Below are 19,894 nucleotides of genomic sequence, written 5' to 3'. Positions count from 1 at the left end.
ACTCGGGTCGACGTGGACTCATTAGCATTATTAACTAAGGAACAACTCTATTTAAACTGGGTCTTGTCACTGGATATATTTTAATGTCATATAGCAAATATGTTTATAGTCATCTGTTGCACGTATAGAACATCCAAAATATATTTTATGGACCGGTCGTCGGATGTGCCTTCTATTCTTCTTTTCATAAAAAAGATAACATGAATAAAAGTGTTCCAATGGTGATCTTTGACAGCTTATTCGCTTCCTTTTTTTCTATTTGTTTATTTTGGCTCTTTCGTAAAATTATTTTGCTCGTGTATTTTTCGTGGAGAACAATTTCGTTTTTAGCAGAACGCGAACGAAACACTTCTTTCTCTTACTCGTTCCTTATATAATTTGTAAATCGTTCCTCGCTCTGAAAACAATCGACAAAAAATAGTCCCAACAAAAGTCAAATCACCTCCATTTCCAATCTAACAGCTCGTACTGCAGAAATTGCGTTGCGGCAGAAAATCCACCTGCCTCTATTAGAGACAACAGCGCAAAATTCAATTAACTTTTTACACCCAGAATAGAGATGTCCGCTTTTAACTCGCTTTGCTTTCCTATTATGATTTCCCTTAAAGCTTTCGTTTTCGCAGCTTTACATGTATATTTAAACGAATTTCTTTTTCTGTCCTTTTTTATCGTATTTACTAGCACTCTAGAATCATATTTTAGCATATATTTTCTTGCTGACACGAGTACAGACGTGTGGAATAAGCTGCGAGTGTTCTGAATGCTACCTACATTCAAGAATAAATAGATACTGTAATATCTACGTGTGGGCTTCCATGTCTATTGTAAACTGGTTATAAAACATAAATATTCTATTAACGACATGAACCTCCTGTCATAACGCGTGGTATAATAAAATATGTAAAACTTGGACATGATCAATATAAGAAAAGACCCAATATACAAAGCAGTTGACGCAATATGAAAAAAAATCTGATAAATTTAATACGTTACTATTTTTATTGATCCTTAAAAACTTCAAAAGAAATACAGTAATAATCAACAATTGCTTTTTTAAATATAAGTACTTTAATCAGAGGATAAAACATAAAAATGCATCAATGTTTAGCAATAGTTTGTAGAAAATATGCATCTATGTAAAAGAAACATTTTTAGCGAATATAAAAAATACATTTTCAAAAGAATTACTGAAAAAAGCTCATAAACAATTCAAATAATTAGCCAGCTTATCCAAGAAAGTAGTAATCTGTGAGGATAAAGAAAAATATTAAAACGAAGTGTGCATAATCTAAGAAATTATTAAATATTTCATAATATTCACAATAAAGATAATACAGACCACAGTCTCACAGAATTCTAGATTATATATAATTCAGTAGAAAAGCACGATGTTGTTCGGGATTTCATCAGAAACACCGTACTTTACCGTTATGGTCAAAATACAATATAACCTTCGTATTAATCAGTAAGTCTATGACAAGGGATTATTCTTTTCATTATTTCGACTCTCAAGTATATATCAGTTAATGTTTTATATGTTTTTAGATAGGGTGATGTGATTCTCAATTGATTTGCTCTGTTTTACTGTGCCGGATATATACTTGAGAGCCAAAACAATGATTAGAATATTTTCTTTTCATAGGTCTATTAATAAGTCAAATTTACTCTATAATAAAGTAAGATCAAATAGATTTTTTAGAAAAAAATTTGGTCTGTTGATTTATACATATGTTTAAATCTAATTTAAACCGTGTATATGTATTAGAAATTATTCCTGCTTCCTTACACCCCTTGATGTATATATATATATTAATTTGACACATTGTGAAAAACGCATATATTTATGTTAAAACTGGCTAGTAATTCAGTTTAATAGAAAAAAAAAATCAAAACTCCTATTTGAGAACTCGGATTCCTCCCAAATATAACAGAATCCCGCTTCATTACTCGCAGTAACACTGTAATCCCAAACGAAAAATTACAGAACATTTCTTGACTTAAAAAGTAATTAATAATATTAACCTTAAACTTAAGTTTTTCCTTCCCTGTCGACTACTCAAATATCTACCCTCCCCGATCCCTTATTCGTAAAGCAGCGTTTCCCCTCATATGAAATTCTATAATAAGAATTCACCACCACACAAATGTTTAGTTCTTTTTTTTTCTCTAATACTGTTGCTACGGCTTCTAACAGTTTTTTCTATCACTAACTTTTAAACACACGAACAAATGTTACTGTCACATAGCCTAATATCCGTATATAATTCAATAATTGCAATGATAGAGAAACTGCTTAATATTTTAGGTGATACATGATCAATTTCCAGGGAATTTCTTCTACTAGTGTTATATTATCGCTTAACATTTCATCGCCACGAAACTAACATATACAAAAATGTTGATCCGTAACGTGTAATTGATCACTGCACATGGTAGTATTACGCATTCTTTTATTCATAGCACAGCTCGGATTTTCTATGATAACAAATAATTTCTAGTTTCTTAATATGTGTGAAACGTTGGCAATTGTATGGTTTCATTCAAAGACCTGCGTACTGACTGAACCAGCAGCCCGGAAGGTTTCTACATTGTTCGCCCAGCGTGCTTTCTTCTTTCGCTTAATGCATTCTACGGGTTTTCAAGTGGCGGCAAAGAAATAACAGTCGGTTTGTACATTTCGTGATTGTGGGCATTTAGTGATATATATATATATATATATATATATATATATATATATATATATATATACATATATATATATATGTGTGTGTGTGTGTGTGTGTGTAAGGTTAGAAGTTGACCCTGAAAGAGTGCTCGATTATAAATATAATTCTAAACATTCAAACAAACGTAGCAATGATTCATATGCGTTCCCGAATATAAGAGCATCAATACCCCCCCCCATCTCAAATCCAAACACAGCAATCAATATTTAACGGCATATGTCGGATGCTCCTCAGTATTGTATTGGCACAGTTTTCCAGACGCCATTTTTGAGAAGACAATTTAAACAGCGGTTCAAGAGAGTTCGACCAAAGCAATGAGATAGTATCCCCTTTATTGGGATCTTCACCTAACTAGACACACGATTATATATATATATATATATATATATATATATATATATATATATATATATATATGTGTGTGTGTGTGTATATATATATATATATATATATATATATATATATATATATATATATATATAAACATCAACTACATTAAACATAAATATATTGACAGATATTTCTAACTGTAATAATAATTAAGAATATTATTATTATTATTATTATTATTATTATTATTATTTAGAGTAATGGTAAAAATGAAAACACGATTGAACAGTGAACTATATCTGGCATTGAAACATCTGTTTGGAATCTGGAAACGACATAGATTTTCGATAAGCAAAACTTGTATAGGAGAAAACATGGAACTTATTACGATAAGAAAATTGTTAAAGAAAAACAGCATGGCTTCTGAAAACCTAATGAAATGCAGAAAAACAAAGATAAAATACCACAGAAATGAGAAAATGTCTCGTCTACGTACATATAGACAAAACAATAATCATAATTGAATGTACAAAATCTGTCCGAATATAATGAAAAAGATAACTTTCTTGGTAATGTTAAATGAGCAAATACTTGTGCTATTCGCCAGAGACAAAATAGAATAATCCTAACCTGATTTTTAAACCACACAATGTTTGATATTATCTACGTAGTTTTATAAAAGTGCTTACAAAGTTTTAAATAGTGCATTATAATATACCTTAGTATTTACTTTACTAATAAATCAATAATTAAGCAAGTTTGAACCTAGTCAGTATTAAATGGGTGACCATTTGGTACTTCCAGGTGCTGTACGCGCTCTGTGCTTATCTCGGCATTGTTTCCAGTCGTCTTGGACTTTTCCTTGCTACTGGACTCAAACAGTGCCGATTAAGGAGAGGTGTGATTGGAGATTGCGCAAGCCTTGCCTCACAATTACACGCGCAGCTTCCACTCCAAGGTGTAACCTTTGGTTTTCGAGACTGGACGGAGGCATTGGAATAAATCAATAAACCTCGTTTAAACGTTATGTTTTACGAAGTGTTCAGTAACGCAAGGAAATTGGTAAAATTTAATCAAGAGAATAAACACGATTGAACTGTTAATTATATCTGCAAATTGTGATATTTTCCATGGTCAGAAATCTTCGTATAAATAGCTGTGGTAAATCCTTAATCGAATAAGATTATGCAATTCAAGTTATGGTTTAGGATATTCCGACATCGAAATTTAATAATGAACAATATATAGTAAAAATATTTGGCATCCAAACGAATATTCGATACTTACCATTTATTACTACAACGCGGATCATTACATAATACTTTCTAAAATGCCTGTTATTCTCAAAGATGCATCTTCAATAACTGATGTCGATTATACAGCTGTTTTGGGTTTTATCTGATAAATATATTTTTAAAGAAAACTAAATAATATGAAGGCGCCTTTTGCTATAATAACTATTCTAACACACCCTTTAGTGTCATGCAACGAGATGATGGTCAACTTAAAACAAGAGTGTTCACTACAACGTGAAAACAATATAGCTTAATGCAAATAATGCAATTATTTAGTAAACAGTTTTTTGCTTTCGACTTTTTTTTAATGCACACATTTCTTATCCATCAGGACTGTAGTATATATGTTATTTATGTTTAAATATATGATGTTCTAATCGTTTATACGCACCTTACATGACGATGACTAAGATGAGAATGGCTGTTTCAATCATGTAAATGATAATACCTTTCTTCATCCATTTTTTTTATTGCGGACTATTATCCTAATCTAGTTTTTTCACGACCTGTCGGCAACCTAAACATGATAAATCGAAAACAACTATGGAAGCGCTAATTGCTGAGAATGCAGTAAAGAGATGCGGCGTTTCAATCCCGTCATGGATAACCTTGTAGAAAAGTGCCCAGTTAATGGCGAAGAGATACATGTTTTTTAGCTAATTCGATATTTTTCATCCGAAGGCCGAGCTTCAAAATGATTCCGATCTCGTGAAAATCTGTCTCCTCTGTCGAAGGTTTTAGGAAGACATACATCCACACATACATACATGCATACATACATTTAAACAGACAGGTGAGATTTATATTATAGACTAGCGGGGGGAGTACCCGGCGTTGCCTGGGTGTTTGTAGATGTGTGTATGGGGGTGGGGATAAGTAATAAAAAAATCGGGAAAACAAAAACCATCAAACAAAACGGGGGAAAAATGGCATCGGATCGAACCTGCATTACAGGTCCGATCCGATGCCATTTTTTTCCGGTTTTCAGGTTATCTGCGATCTTAAGATAACAAATTTGTGTGTATGGGGGGGGGGAACTAAAAAAAAGCGAAGTGATAACCCTGTTAAAATTAAAAGAAAAAATTAACGTTGGCCGGATGTTTAAAGGTGTAAAAAGAAAAAAAATGTTTTTGTCAGGAGGCGGGACTGAACCCGAAAGACTTAATGCGTAGGTGGAAACAAAAGCCAACCACTTAACCGTCTCAGCCAGGAGTTAGAGTAATCTATTACCGTGTTAAGTTAAGGCTTCTAAAGCGAGTGAAATAGGTTTGATTGACAGGTAGACGCTAAATGAGGCCAACGCTTCCCCAAAATGATGGGGGGGAAACAGCTCCCCATTTAAACGAGATTGTCTAAATCGAATAGCAATTGTCTGATATAAGGAGAAACTCCACATTGATAAAAAACTGATTACTTTCTGGACGTTTCGGCGCGAAAGTCCACGAACCGTTTGAATTTAGTTGCGCTAAAAAGCCAAACACACAGGCGTAAATAAATCTAGACGCGACGTGCGTTCGCAAATCGTAGATATTATTATTTAGACGGTATATAAAAACTTCTAAGATATAGTAACACCGTCGAAAATGCCGGCGAAAAAAAGCCTTTGCGAGACATACATTAAATGATCACACACATTTTGCCTTTTATATATAGAGAGAAGAGATAACAAAATAATTTAGTATAAAAACAACGACCTGAAATAAAATTAATGACCCGAGTAGTGACGCCAGGAAAATAAACGAAGAAAAAAATTTAATCTCAGTTCCGGAGTTGAGAATCGAGTTGGACGGCCTCTAGACGCCCGCGGAATCAATCGGGCGCAAGATATTGCAAAATGTAAATTTCTACAAGTGTTACATCACTCCGGAAGGGAATCCAGATAAGAAGAAAGGCTCACATAAAAACTATAAATCTTTTTCACCGGGAAGAATCCGGCAGGTGGAAACATGCATGAAGCGAAGAAAAGAAGAGAGTGAAAGGAAACAAGGTAATTGCCTCATCTTCGCTACTGGGAAAAAGAATATGTTTTGTTAAAGAATTGCCTTCATGGTATTGTCGAGTATGAAACTGATTGTTAAAGTTATACATCTTTTCTGCTATACTGTTATAAATCTACTCAACGAACTTGATACTGACACAATATACACGCACCTATATAGTGACGATCATAATTTCATAATGATAAATATATGCACTGACAAAATGCAGTCGACAGACGCGTTACATATACAGCCATTATATTAACGGTTATTTAATTAAGTATAGCAAATATTAATCAAAGAAACGTACTGAAAGTTTTTTCTTGTTAGATTAGCAAACGAAAAAAAACGTGAGTTTTAATATTTTTCAAAGTAAATTATTTCTGTCATATACCTAGACGAAGCAATATTCCAGCGTAGCACAGTAATATTGCGGAAAATATAGTAATTCCAAACATTACTGTGAAATTTTCAAATTTAACTCTCAATATACATGTTAGAATCTAACCTTTATAGCAAGCTAGCAGGGTGGGAAGGGAGCGTTTCCACGACATAATAAAAAGGTATCTGTATTTGACTATACTTTCTAAATGAATTACTTTTTTTTAGTTTTAATTGATATATTTTTATCGTGCAATAATTTACATTAGTTTGAAATAAGTTAAACTTTTAATAAGGCATTGTAAATTTTTTTTAGATTTAATTGATATATTTTTATCGTGCAATAATTTACATTAGTTTTGTGGAAAAATTAATTTCCTAAAAGTAATAAGACTGCTCAGTCGAGAAGGAAGCAAGATAAACTCACCTTTAGGGTTGCGAAAGAATTGCCCTTCCGCGACGTGACAGTCAGTTAACAAAATAAGTAATCAATGTAATCATCAGCATCATCAGCAAAAGTAAACACCACTGAAATTGTAACCATCAGCAGCAAATTTGTAAATACAACTGAAATTGTAACCACCACAACAAGGAGGTTGATTACCTCCCTTTATAGGTCTGAAAAGGTCATGTGATCACCATCACATGACCAAGGTAAAGCTTTATAGCGCTTCTAGGAACCAACACCTCTTTTGGTTAGTAACAAGGTAAGTGCACCAACTCCCCTCTCTCCTGAGCAACCAGTAATTTCTAGTTTTTTTTCCATACATTCCCCAGGAAAGAAAAAGAAAGAAAATGAAGGGAAACAAAGAATATAAGGGTAGGCTCTTACTCAAAACAGTAACATGTTAGTATATTTTTTGTTTATTTTCTTTTGTGGTTGATCCCTAACTATTCGGGGAGGAGGCTAGGCCTGCCTCGCCGCCGTCGTAGCGGGACACAATCGGGACAGTACCGCTTTTTTCTTTCAGGAGGTGGAGACTCAATCCCCACACACCTGAATTGACACCAGTCGTCACATCTATCACAGCAAATCATGTCCTGGTCACCCTGCGGGGAACCACATATGGGACAATACCAAACAACTTCATTGGCACATGCAGACTGGGAAGGAGTATCACCGAGATTGTCTGCCGGCTCATCAACTGATGCAGGTACAGTTGGAGCATGATCCTCTTCACTCAAGGATAATTCCAGGGGAAATAGGTTCTTTAATGAGTGGATATGTACTGCATTCCCACCCCCCTGTCTGACCCTTGCTGACCTGACTACGCCATCCTCTCCGCAAAACACCTCCAGGATGATTCCAAGGACCCAAAAGGGCATAGGCTTCAGAGGACTCTTCACCAACACCACGTCTCCAACCTTTAAACGATTCCGGATAGGCACTCTGGAACGACCCTGGGGCCTCTCTCTGAGACTCAACAAGTACTCATTGTACCACAGGGCTCGGAATTTCTCCAGACACTGGTCCCGTACCCGCATGGTTCTGAGAAGCATCTCTCGACTGGGAGGAAGGTGTGCGGCAAAATCTGCATCATTGAGACTTAAAAGCAGCCCGGGACTCTCAGTAGGCCGCAAAAACATGCTGGGGGTTACTGCCTCCAACTCAGTCTCTGCCGATTCTCGATAGGTTAGAGGGCGGTTGTTGATGGCTCTTTGAATATCCGATATGATAGTCAATAAGGTGAAATAATTCATCTGACCTCTACCAACACCCTTAAAAAGACAATTCTTGATTGTCTGGATACTTCTCTCCCAGACACCTCCAACCCAGGGCGAGAAAAGGGGGATGCGGCAGAACTTGATTAAACAGGAGCCGAATTTCTGTTGGTAATCGTGAGTCAATACCAGCCTCTTAAATAGCCGACCACCACCTAAAAAGGTTTTAGCATTGTCACAATAAATGGATGAGGGAATGCCATATAGGTTGGTGAACCGCACCAAAGCCTGCAGAAAGGACAACACGCTCATGTCCGGCACCACCTCGACATGTACAGCTCTGACACTGAGACAAGTGAAGATGAGCAGGTACATTTTCACCTCCTTATTACCTTCTTTAACCCACAGGTGGCCTGTAAAATCTACCCCCGTGTGTTTGAAGGGAAACTCCAGTTCGATACGGGAAGCAGGAAGGTTGGCAACATTAGGAGGCATGACTTGTCTGGCATTGTACTTCCGGCACAGGGCGCATGAACCCAGGACCGTCTTCACTGCCTGTCTGCCCTTGGGTACCCAGTAACCATGGCGTCTTAATTCTGCCAAAGTGGACGCGACTCCCAAGTGCTGGCATCTGTCATGTGCATCCATGATGATAAGCCTAGTCACTGGGTGATGTTTTGCCAACAGAATCGGGTGTTTAATTTCCACGTTAAAGTGGAGAGATCGGCTAATTCTACCACCCGACCTGATTAGTCCATCACTATCGATGAAGAGGTCAAAGGCCCGCACCAATCCAGGAACAGTCTTGCCTGAAGAATCTAACAAGAATTCTATTTCTTCAGCATATACTTGATGCTGCATAGTCTTCATGATCAGAATGGATGCCAGCTTTTCACAGCCAACCTCTACTTGACGCAATCGATTAATAAACTTAACTACCAGGGTGGTAACCCTCAAAAGCTTTGAAAAGGTAGAGAATCTTTCTAAGGGAAGCACCGTACGAGATTCCTCTCCATGGAGGATAGCAGCATTCCAAGAGGAACGGACTATTTCCTGGCTGCGTCGACTCAGACATGGCAACTCTTGTGTTGCCCATGGTGCAGAACCACTACTCAACCAACTGGGACCATAACACCACAGTTGGAAGCAGGTTCTGAATTTTTGCATCGTCAACCCCCTTGTGATCAAGTCGACAGGATTTTCTGCGGTTGGGATGTATCGAAAGGAGGGAACAAAGACAAGTGCAGATCCCAACTCTCCACTCATCTGCTGAATGTCTTTCAGTCTATTACGGGCAAACAGGTTCTTACAATAGTCCCTGAGACTAGCCAAGAAAGAACAACCTGAGAATCAGTGGCCACATAAATCTCAGGAGAGAATCTCCCAAAGCTCCGTAAAATAGTGGGCAGGCATCTAAAAGCCAAGAACACTGCCATAAGCTCCAGTGTAGGAAGAGTCTTTCTCTTCAAGGGAGCCACCCTAGCCTTTGCAAACACCAGGCACGAATGGCAATCTTGCACCGTGTAAGCGGCGAATCCGTATGCCTCTGAAGAGGCATCACAGAAGAGAAAGAGTTCGCCCACTCCATTCTCACTGAACGCCCTTCGGGGAAAGGAAATGCCCCCCCAGTTCAGAGAGATCAGATGAAAGCTTTTTCCGAAAGGACAAGTATTCTGGTGGCAACAGGACATCCCATGCAACCCCCCCTTCCAAAACCTGCTTAACAGAATACGGCCCCCAATGTAACCGGCAAGCACAATGATAAGGGATCATAGACCTTCGCTGTCTCCCCGAGAATCTGTCTCTTTGTGCAAGCACAAGGGTTGCAATTAACAGGTGTCACATGAAGGGCATCCGAGAGAGGACAGTATCGATACCCCAGCACCTTTTCCCAATTGTTACCATGAACACTCAACGTCCCATGTTTTTCCATTTCACCTCAAATACCCACATGGTCAGAATTACAAGACTGCAATTCAAAACCTCCCTGAAGCAGCCATTCCCGAGAGAGAGCGTATAATCTACACAGTTCATCTGGATTATCATCTGACATCACCAGATTATCCACGTAAAATCTGTTCTCCATCAGAAACCTACAATTGTCCATTGGGAACTGAGCAGCATGATACCGGAGGACATAATTTAGTATGAAGGGACTGGAAGCAAACCCAAATATAATGGTATTATATCTAAAGCAGCGCAGTCGACCCCCATCCTTCAGAAAAAAACAGAATCGGTTTCTATCTGCTTCCAGTTTCAGTCGTATCATCAGGAAAGCCTTCCTTATATCCGCTAACACAACATGGTTATTAGCACGGAAGGTGAGCAATAAATTTAATAAATCACTCGTAAGATTCACTCTCTGGTAGGTTGCTTCGTTAAGGGAAGGAAAGTTGAACACGGGCCTAATTTTAGTGGTAGAAGTAGGGTCTGACTTTAAAACAGGTCTGTGTGGAATCCATATAAAGTCCTTAAACCGCTGTGGAGGTACAAAAATCTCTTCTATAATTCCTTCACGTTCCTGATCACGAAAAACCTGCAGAAAATCATTATAAAGCTGCCTCCGCTCCAATTTTCGTGCTACATGATCCAATACGCGCAAGGCCACTGCATGGTTTGAAGGTACGCGATATATTTTGTCGTCGTCCCAGGGTAACTGGACATAATATTTATTGTCCTTAAACGAGATGGTGTGTTGAAAATGAGCAATCTTCTGTTCATCGTAATTGGACAGTTTCTGCTCATCTATACCCAGAGACTCCACACTGAACAATTTCTCCAATACCCTATGCACGTCACTGTCCATGAAAAAATCGCTCAGGGGATCTTCATACTTGCTTTGAGATTCCAACACAAAACACAAGTGAGAAGGTTTAACATCAGCAGTTGAGGCTATGACTGAATCGAAAGCAAGACACTCCGGCTCCCTATGTGTAAAAAGTTCTGAACAAAGAAATTGCTGCACCTCACCAAAGGGAACCAGTCCTGTTGGTGGGGAGAATGCTTTCCCACGCAAACAAGGAACAAGTTGGAGGGTCCCAAACTGCTGAATAAAATTCAGGCCCACAATACCATGAATAGGTACAAATCCAGTGCCCCTGTGAAATCTACCAGCTAGGGGACAATTAAGGCGTTGGAACTCATCTAAAAGGGAATCCAGTTCCTCAACACGTACTGAAATATCTATGTCCTCATGCACTAACACTGGAAGAGAATGAGAACAATGTGCTCCGACGCCCGTCTCCAACACTACCTCTCTAAATTTTCGGTCACAATCTCCAAGGATCGTGGTTAGCTTCAAATCACACTCCAGCCCGATCGACTCCAAAGAACCAAAGGTCTGCAACACCTTACTGGACAAATAAGTCCGGCCACTGCCCGTGTCCAACAAACAGTTGACAGAAACATAGTTGCCATCTCTACCAAAGGTAACACACACGACCGGGGGGAGGCTAGACCATTTTCCACAGGCAGAGTTAACATGAAGAGAAGAATCCCTTCGGCCAGAATAGGACCCTGGTCTGGATTACACATTCCCGGAGGAGCCCCGACCAGTATTAGGGATACACCCAGGGACCTCGTCCCCCTTGATAAGATGACGTTTGACCGCCTCCCTGGCATCTTGCAAAATGGAGGATAAGGTAGGGATTCTTTTACCGGTAATCTCGATTAACTCTCCTCTAACCTCTCTGGGGCAGTTGGAGAAGAGAATCTTCGGCATAAGGCGCGCCCCAGAAGAACAGTTATTAGAGAATGAACAATCAAAGGAGCCTTCCAACTCCGCAAGAAGTGAGGCTGCTCTGGACATAAAACCAGTTAAACTGGTGTACGATTTGTCTCGTTTACAGGAGAACTCTAAAATGTCCTGGAAGATGTTATCTATAATTTCGTCTTCATCGAGATACTCGCTTTTCAGGACCGAGAGAGCCAACTCATAATTCCTGTTGCATATACTAAAATGGTTAATCATCAGGAAAGGTTGACCAGACAGAGAACATTTTAAGAAATTCAGCCTTTCGGCATCATTGGCCATACCAGCTACGCAGTTTTCAAAACGCGAAAAAAATTCCTAAAGCCCATAGGATTGGATTGCATAGCCAACCCATCAAAGGTAGGACACGTAATTTGTATTTGAAGTGGCTTCACGGTAAAAGAGGACACTCCTCTCTCACGTTCAGGGATACCTTGAGCAAGGCTTAGTGACTCAGGGGCAGCAGGGAGGAATTTCAACTCAAGATGTTCCAGTTCCTTTCGGAATCGCGAGGCGTTTGCCAGAGCCTCCTTCTCAATTCTCACCCAGTCCTCCTCCTCAGAAGAGTGAAGTTGGATTTTGCTAACGCATACGTCTACCTCCACCAAATACTCATAAACGGATTTCTGCAATGCAGAGAATGATTTAACGGAGATTTAATCCTCCTGATGAGCCGTCTCCAGAATTGTTCGGATTTTGATCCATAGGATAGAAATTCTTCTCCGTAGATCTGCTTTGCTACTATCGATGTTAGTATTAGGGTTTATTTCGCAATATGTGGAAAAATTAATTTCCTAAAAGTAATAAGACTGCTCAGTCGAGAAGGAAGCAAGATACACTCACCTTTAGAGTTGCGAAAGAATTGCCCTTCCGCGACGTGACAGTCAGTTAACAAAATAAGTAATCAATGTAATCATCAGCATCATCAGCAAAAGTAAACACCACTGAAATTGTAACCATCAGCAGCAAATTTCTAAATACAACTGAAATTGTAACCACCACAACAAGGAGGTTGATTACCTCCCTTTATAGGTCTGAAAAGGTCATGTGATCACCATCACATGACCAAGGTAAAGCTTTATAACGCTTCTAGGAACCAACAACTCTTTTGGTTAGTAACACGGTAGGTGCACCTACTCCCCTCTCTGCTGAGCAACCAGTAATTTCTAGTTTTTTCCACAGTTTGAAATAAGTTAAACTTTTAACAAGGCATTGTAAATTACCATTTTATTTATAAAAAAATCCACTGATTCGCATTTACGTCACGTGAGCGGTAAAAAAAAACAACATTTTAACGGTTCTAATTTATGAGAAAAATAATTGTGATTTACGTAAGTATTATTCATGTATTTATCAGTAATCAGATCTTTATGTCTACACTCAGCTAAATCAAACGCCGATAAAAAACCGTTATAATTTGTTTGGAGCCAAGTAACAAATACAAAACAATAACTATTTAAAAAGAAAAACACTTTTAACGAGTGGAAATGCAAAAGCTTACCGAAATGAACGTTTTAAAATTGTTTAAAAAAAAATCGACACGTCCACCATAAACCGGACACGAACGAAAAAAACTAATGTTCCTCAATCAACGTCCTAACGCATTTGGCCACACTCCGAGTCAGAGAATGACGGTGAAATGTATGTATTTAACATATCCTAGAGATACAGCCAGTAAAATCGTTTAGAAATAGACGATTTTACGTGACCACTCATCAGATAATGCCGTTGTTAAGATAGAAACAATATATACTACGTTCTGAATTTCACGTAGTATGCATCCGTGTCCCTGTTTTAAGGAGGTACTGGAGTTATCGTTATCACTTTTGGATTTAGCGAAACATACAAACACATACATGACTACATACACATGTTCACACTAGCAGCATTTGGTTTTTATTTAATAAATTAATGTATAATTAATGACCATGCTTTGCGTTTGTATTTCGTTCATGTTTTAAATAGGATATGAAGTAAGATATGACGTTAGAATACTTCCACATTATTTTAACTTAATAAAGGGATAGTAATATAAAAGGCATCCATGGTTTTTATTAAAAAATAAAGTGCTCGGATATTTTTTAATTTAGGTAAAATTCATTTCGGTATATTCACTGTCCTGCGATAAAATTCCTCTCCATGATATTGAATGTTTAATTAATAATATAATTGATATTTTAGGAAACACATGACTGCATTTGTTTGTATTTTTATTTTATTGGTTGACTTGTTAGCGTAAGACACACACACACACACACACACATACATATATATATATATATATATATATATATATATATATATATATATATATATTTAAAGCGACATTTCGAAAATTTACTTTATTATAAGTTATTGCGTGTTCGATCCCACAAAACATTTTTAAGGAATTTAAAAAATGATTTTAATGGATGTAACTAATTCATACTCAAATTTACGCGCTACTTACATAAGTCATATCAAGAAGATTGTAGGGAAACATATATATATATATATATATATATACATATATATATATTTGGTTTTAAAAAAAATACTAGGCGGAAGTTTCTCGAGAGCTCTTTCGGCTATCATCTCTTCAGGAGTAAATCGATAGCAATCTAAATAATATTGTAACGAAAATAAAGAGTTCTATTGGGGAACTTATTTAATGTGCCAACGTACGGGGACATTAATTACATTTATTTACGTTTAAAAAACGATTAAAAATGTTGGCACAACGAGGGAGAAAAAAAAAGCGGGAGAAAAATTCAAAGTTCCCCAAAGAGAAACAATGCGTTTGATGTTTCTTTTTGCCGGCACAAAGAAGGTTGACGCACCGCGATAGAGACGGCCTCCAAAATCTTTTAATGGTTCTTGGAGTTCGCTCTATTTAGCACCTCGAACCAATCTATTTTATATCTATCGGCACAGCACGGGTTGTCAACCAAATGCTGGCCAATAGCAGAGTCCAAGGCTGTCGTCAACATATCTGAAATATGCAGTGGGTTTAGATGTAGAATTAAATATAACAGATTCATAGTACCCGACGAAAATATCCGCTAAAGTTGGGGCCAACGGACACCCCATTGAAACCCCGTCAACCTGACAGTACATAATATTACAAAAACTAAATTCCACGGATTTCGTACACATTAAACAGAGTTCAATAAGAATCTCTTTAGAAAACCGTGGAGCAGTCAGGCGACCATCATATAAAACGGCGACACTTTTGCTATTTTTCCTTCGCAAAGTGAAGCGTCGATATTTTTTAATAGGTTGAATTCTTTACATGGGGCTCTTAATTCACTATGGAAAGTGAGAAGGACAATTCGCTTCCTTTCTTGGATGTTCTTGTCGAACGCTCAAGGGGGGGGGCGTTCTCACTACAATTCATAGAAAGCCGACATTTACTGACCTATATGTGAACTGGTTGTCTTTTGTACCTAAATCACGTAAGGTCGGCTTAATTAATACTTTGGTACATAGAGCCCTCATGATTTGTTCGCCTTACAGATTAGATTTCGAACTCGATAAGATCAGGGAAATATTAATCAATAATGGTTATCCTGTTGACCTTATTGATGATTGTATTTTCAAAAAGGTTGCGGATTTTAAACCCCCTAAAATGTTTGGACCCTTGAAATGCCCGGTTTATTTGAAATTACCGTGGATAGGGGAGGGGAGTAATATAAGTTCAAAACAGATTCGAAGAAGTATTTACGATTGCTTCAATTCGGTGACCTTGCGTGTGGTATATACTACGAGACCTGCTTTTCCGTCTTTCCGCAAGGATAGTTTGCCTTACATCCAAAATAGTAATATTGTATATCAGTTTAAATGCCAGTGCGATGCTGGTTATGTTGGGCGAACATCCTTGCACCTTTTGACTCGTTTAAACCAGCATGTTCCATCGAAGACCAGACAAGGGAGGATGGGATTCGGTGGTCTCCCTCCTTCTGCAGCCTTGGACTCTGCTATTGGCCAGCATTTGGTTGACAACCCGTGCTGTGCCGATAGATATAAAATAGATTGGTTCGAGGTGCTACATAGAGCGGACTCCAAGAACCATTTAAAGATTTTGGAGGCCGTCTCTATCGCGGTGCGTCAACCTTCTTTGTGCCGGCAAAAAGAAACATCAAACGCATTGTTTCTCTTTGGGGAACTTTGAATTTTTTCTCCCGCTTTTTTTCTCCCTCGTTGTGCCAACATTTTTAATCGTTTTTTAAACGTAAATAAATTTAATTAATGCCCCCGTACGTTGGCACATTAAATAAGTTCCCCAATAGAACTCTTTATTTTCGTTACAATATTATTTAGATTGCTATCGATTTACTCCTGAAGAGATGATAGCCGAAAGAGCTCTCGAGAAACTTCCGCCTAGTATTTTATTTAAAACCATATACAAATTATGTACCTCTAAACATTTATATATATATATATATATATATATATATATATATATATATATATATATATATATATATATATGATGGTAACTTAAATTTATCTGAATGGTTTTCTGATCTGTGTAATAAGTGATAATACGAGTAAGATAGGTTAGGAGATTAAGCAGCATCCGGTATGAATTCAAAAGCAATTTTTGCTCAGTAGAACAGTTAGGGTGAGCGTCATGATGATCGAAGATGACTTCTATTCTGTTTAATAAAGGAGACAATTTCCGGGCCAGTATGTGTATGAATATTGAAGACGATTGAATTCCGCTTTAAAATTTCGAAATAAAATGTAGGAATTAATCGTAGTGATGTGTTTAAGTAATAAATATATACATAAAATTAATAACAACAGGGTAAATATTGTTTATATAAACCAGCAAAACCTTATTAAACAGATTCAAAATGACATTTTAAATAAATGAAGACACCGAATCGGTTTTTAAACAAATGAAAGAGAATTTCTTTTTTTAATCTAAGAGTGTTTATGGATATATTCCACTCAAAAAAAAAAATTGGCGGAAATCTCCTTTTACATGTTATATAATATCTACATTGTTATAATCCTACGTAAATCATAGCATTCTTATTCTTAGGACTATAAGTATTGTTTTTATTTATTGTTTTGTATGAGGTTTGACTTTTGACAAGCATTAGATTAGATTTAAATCAACTCGAGATAGCCTTGCCAGTCCTGCCGGTTTTATTTATGACTGAAGGCCGGTCTTCAGTCCAAATTTCATGTTAGCTTTTCAAAGATTACAAAACCTATTAACCATATTTCAAATCACAAGAATAACTGAAGTCTGTGACGGAGAGCGCAAGATCAACTCACATATAGGAATAACCGCACGAACACGCATGTATACACAATGAAAATGCTGCGTTCTACCTCGGTTTAGATAAATTCCTTAAATATATATATATATATATATATATATATATATATATATATATATATATATATCATATATACTATCCTGCCGTCCGACATTGCCCGGTCGTAAAATACGCATGAATAGTATGGTATATAGATTGAGAAATGTTCTCACACATTAGCATTATATATATATATATATATATATATATATATATATATATATATATATATATATATATATATTAGTAAACAGAAAAATGCAAGCATGTAAAGTAATGTGATTAAGAGGAAACTCAGAAAAGTAAAAGACTAGTTGTTTAAACTGGAAAAGAGAAAGACAAGATATTTTAGTATAAAAAATTATAACTTAAAATAGTGTAGCATTAAGACTTTATATATAATGCTAAGATTAATTTAGTTAATTCTTATAGTTCTAATATTTAAACTTATTATATGAATATTTTTTACTAGAATATGTTGTCTTTTTCAATGTTAACAGCTAGTCTTTTACTTTTCTAAGTTTAAACGTAACCATATTACTTTTCATGCTCCCATTTTGCTATGTAATCCGTGATTTGTCCAAGCCTTACTTTGAAATATTATTTTATTTTTTGTGTTTTCAATACCATAAGAATGGCTAACAATCAATAAAAAAAAATATTACCAATTCTTAAATTGACTAATTAAAAAATCAAATAAAATATGTAATTTAGTAAATACACCGAAAGAAGGGCCAAATAATAATTAACAGGCGATGTCGTAAGCGAAAGATAATAAGCCCCAGCATGGCGAAAATATCACTATTGTTAACGCTTTCTATATAACCCAAATCAGATGACATGCGAGCGACATTCCGGCATTGATTTATGAAGGTGTCAACGACGAAAAGTTACTATGGTAACCAACATCTACTGCGCAGAAACCGTCTCTAACGTTCCTCACTTATTCTGAAGACTTTTGAACACCAGTATTTTATTGTAACTTTTGTTTTAATGAACGAAAATTAAACATTTTTATTTCAAATATAGCTGAGGATGTGACCTATGTACACACAGTTTTTTTTTTTTTGTAATTTGGTCGCAAAACGAGTGAGCGATGAAGCTTAAAGACGTTCTAAATGAGTAAAGCTAACATTTTATAATATACCCAAACACGGTAGTGTTTGAATATATTTGAAAAGCTGAACTAATTTTGTGCACTGTAAAAGTTCACTCAATCACACTTTTTCCGTTTGTTCAAGTTAATAAACGCATACGAGCAAATCCACATTTTTTGTCACTTATTTTATATTAACTTTTTAACATCCTATAAAAATAAAAGTATCCAAACATAATAAGATTTTGGTTTCTACGTAAATATATCTACATCACATTTAATGTGTCTTCTCTCAGAAGAGAATCAGAAGAAAATGTAAATGTTCTAGCATCGCTCAGTGCACATAGGGGTCATGTGGTGGTTTAACAACTATAATTGTTCAAATATGTACAATATTTCTATGAATTTGAATTATATACCTTTTATATGGATGGGAAATTACGATATTACCGAATCTATAAGTATTTTTTCCTAACCCAAGAGTTAGAACTTATGTTTATGTATCAGTTTGTTTATCATGTATCGGGCTATTACAACAGCATATCCTTTTCCTTGTTTTAATTCTAGAGAATATATCTGCCACATTTAATAAACCGTGAACTACATCACTCTATATAAGAGCGTATAAGATATCAACGGATACACACTCTAGAGTCAAAACAATGGAAAGAGTATGCTGTTGCCATATCCCTTATCATGTAATATTTTAATTGGCCTCATTTAACTCAGTATTTTATTCGTAATTATAATGATGAGTCCCATATATTTATGAATGATAATACACACACATTATATCTCTATATAAATAAAATGAACTCATTTTTCCCGTGTGATTTTGACATTAATAGGATTAAAAATCAAGATATTTCATGCAAATATAATATGCACAAACGGCAGAACAATATCTGAGGTGTGTTATACGATTATTATTTCTCAAATTCCTCGATAATCTTAGATTTCTATACGTTTCCTGCTGAGAAGTCACGGCCAAAATCGGTTAAGATCAATGGAAGTGGTAAAATATTTTCTCTCTAATTAATTCCTCCTCCGCCTGCCACCACTTAACACCGTTTGGGGATCGTTCACAAGGAACAGTTGAGAAGAGAACACTGGTTTGGCTTCGTAGTTCTTTAATGTGAAGTTATTTAAAATCACTAAACTAAGCTGCAGTGCTCTGTGGCGTAGTGGTAAGCGTGCTGGACAATTCACATTATATTTTCATGTTCGCGCCGACCTACCGTAGTCGGTTTTTTTTTTTCCTAAACAACTGGAATTGACTTTTCTTGGTCGCCGAACTGTTAACGTTGCAGATGTTTTTTTTTTGTTTGTTTTTTTTTTCACACTTTATTTTCCTACTTTTAC

General features: G+C 36.4%; 2 protein-coding genes across 2 annotated transcripts; both read right to left on the bottom strand.

Annotated features, from left to right (window-relative positions):
• Positions 1–7,602: 7,602 nt before the first annotated feature.
• LOC145292289 (uncharacterized) lies at positions 7,603–9,540 on the bottom strand. Its single transcript, XM_080138614.1, has one exon. It carries the CDS (start codon positions 9,538–9,540, stop codon positions 7,603–7,605), a length of 1,938 nt encoding a protein of 645 aa, XP_079994740.1.
• A 772-nt stretch (positions 9,541–10,312) lies between these two features.
• Positions 10,313–12,406, bottom strand: LOC145292288 (uncharacterized). The gene is made up of 2 exons (XM_080138613.1): positions 11,904–12,406; positions 10,313–11,792 (listed from the first exon to the last, which is right to left on the bottom strand). The coding sequence occupies exons 1-2, from the start codon at positions 12,404–12,406 to the stop codon at positions 10,313–10,315; spliced, it is 1,983 nt and encodes a 660-aa protein (XP_079994739.1).
• Between the last annotated feature and the right edge of the window lie 7,488 nt (positions 12,407–19,894).

This window comes from Euprymna scolopes, chromosome 13, assembly GCF_053919585.1.
Source record: "Euprymna scolopes isolate OS-2025 chromosome 13, ASM5391958v1, whole genome shotgun sequence".
NCBI lineage: Eukaryota > Metazoa > Mollusca > Cephalopoda > Sepiida > Sepiolidae > Euprymna > Euprymna scolopes.
This window is presented reverse-complemented; position numbering and strand designations above follow the sequence as displayed.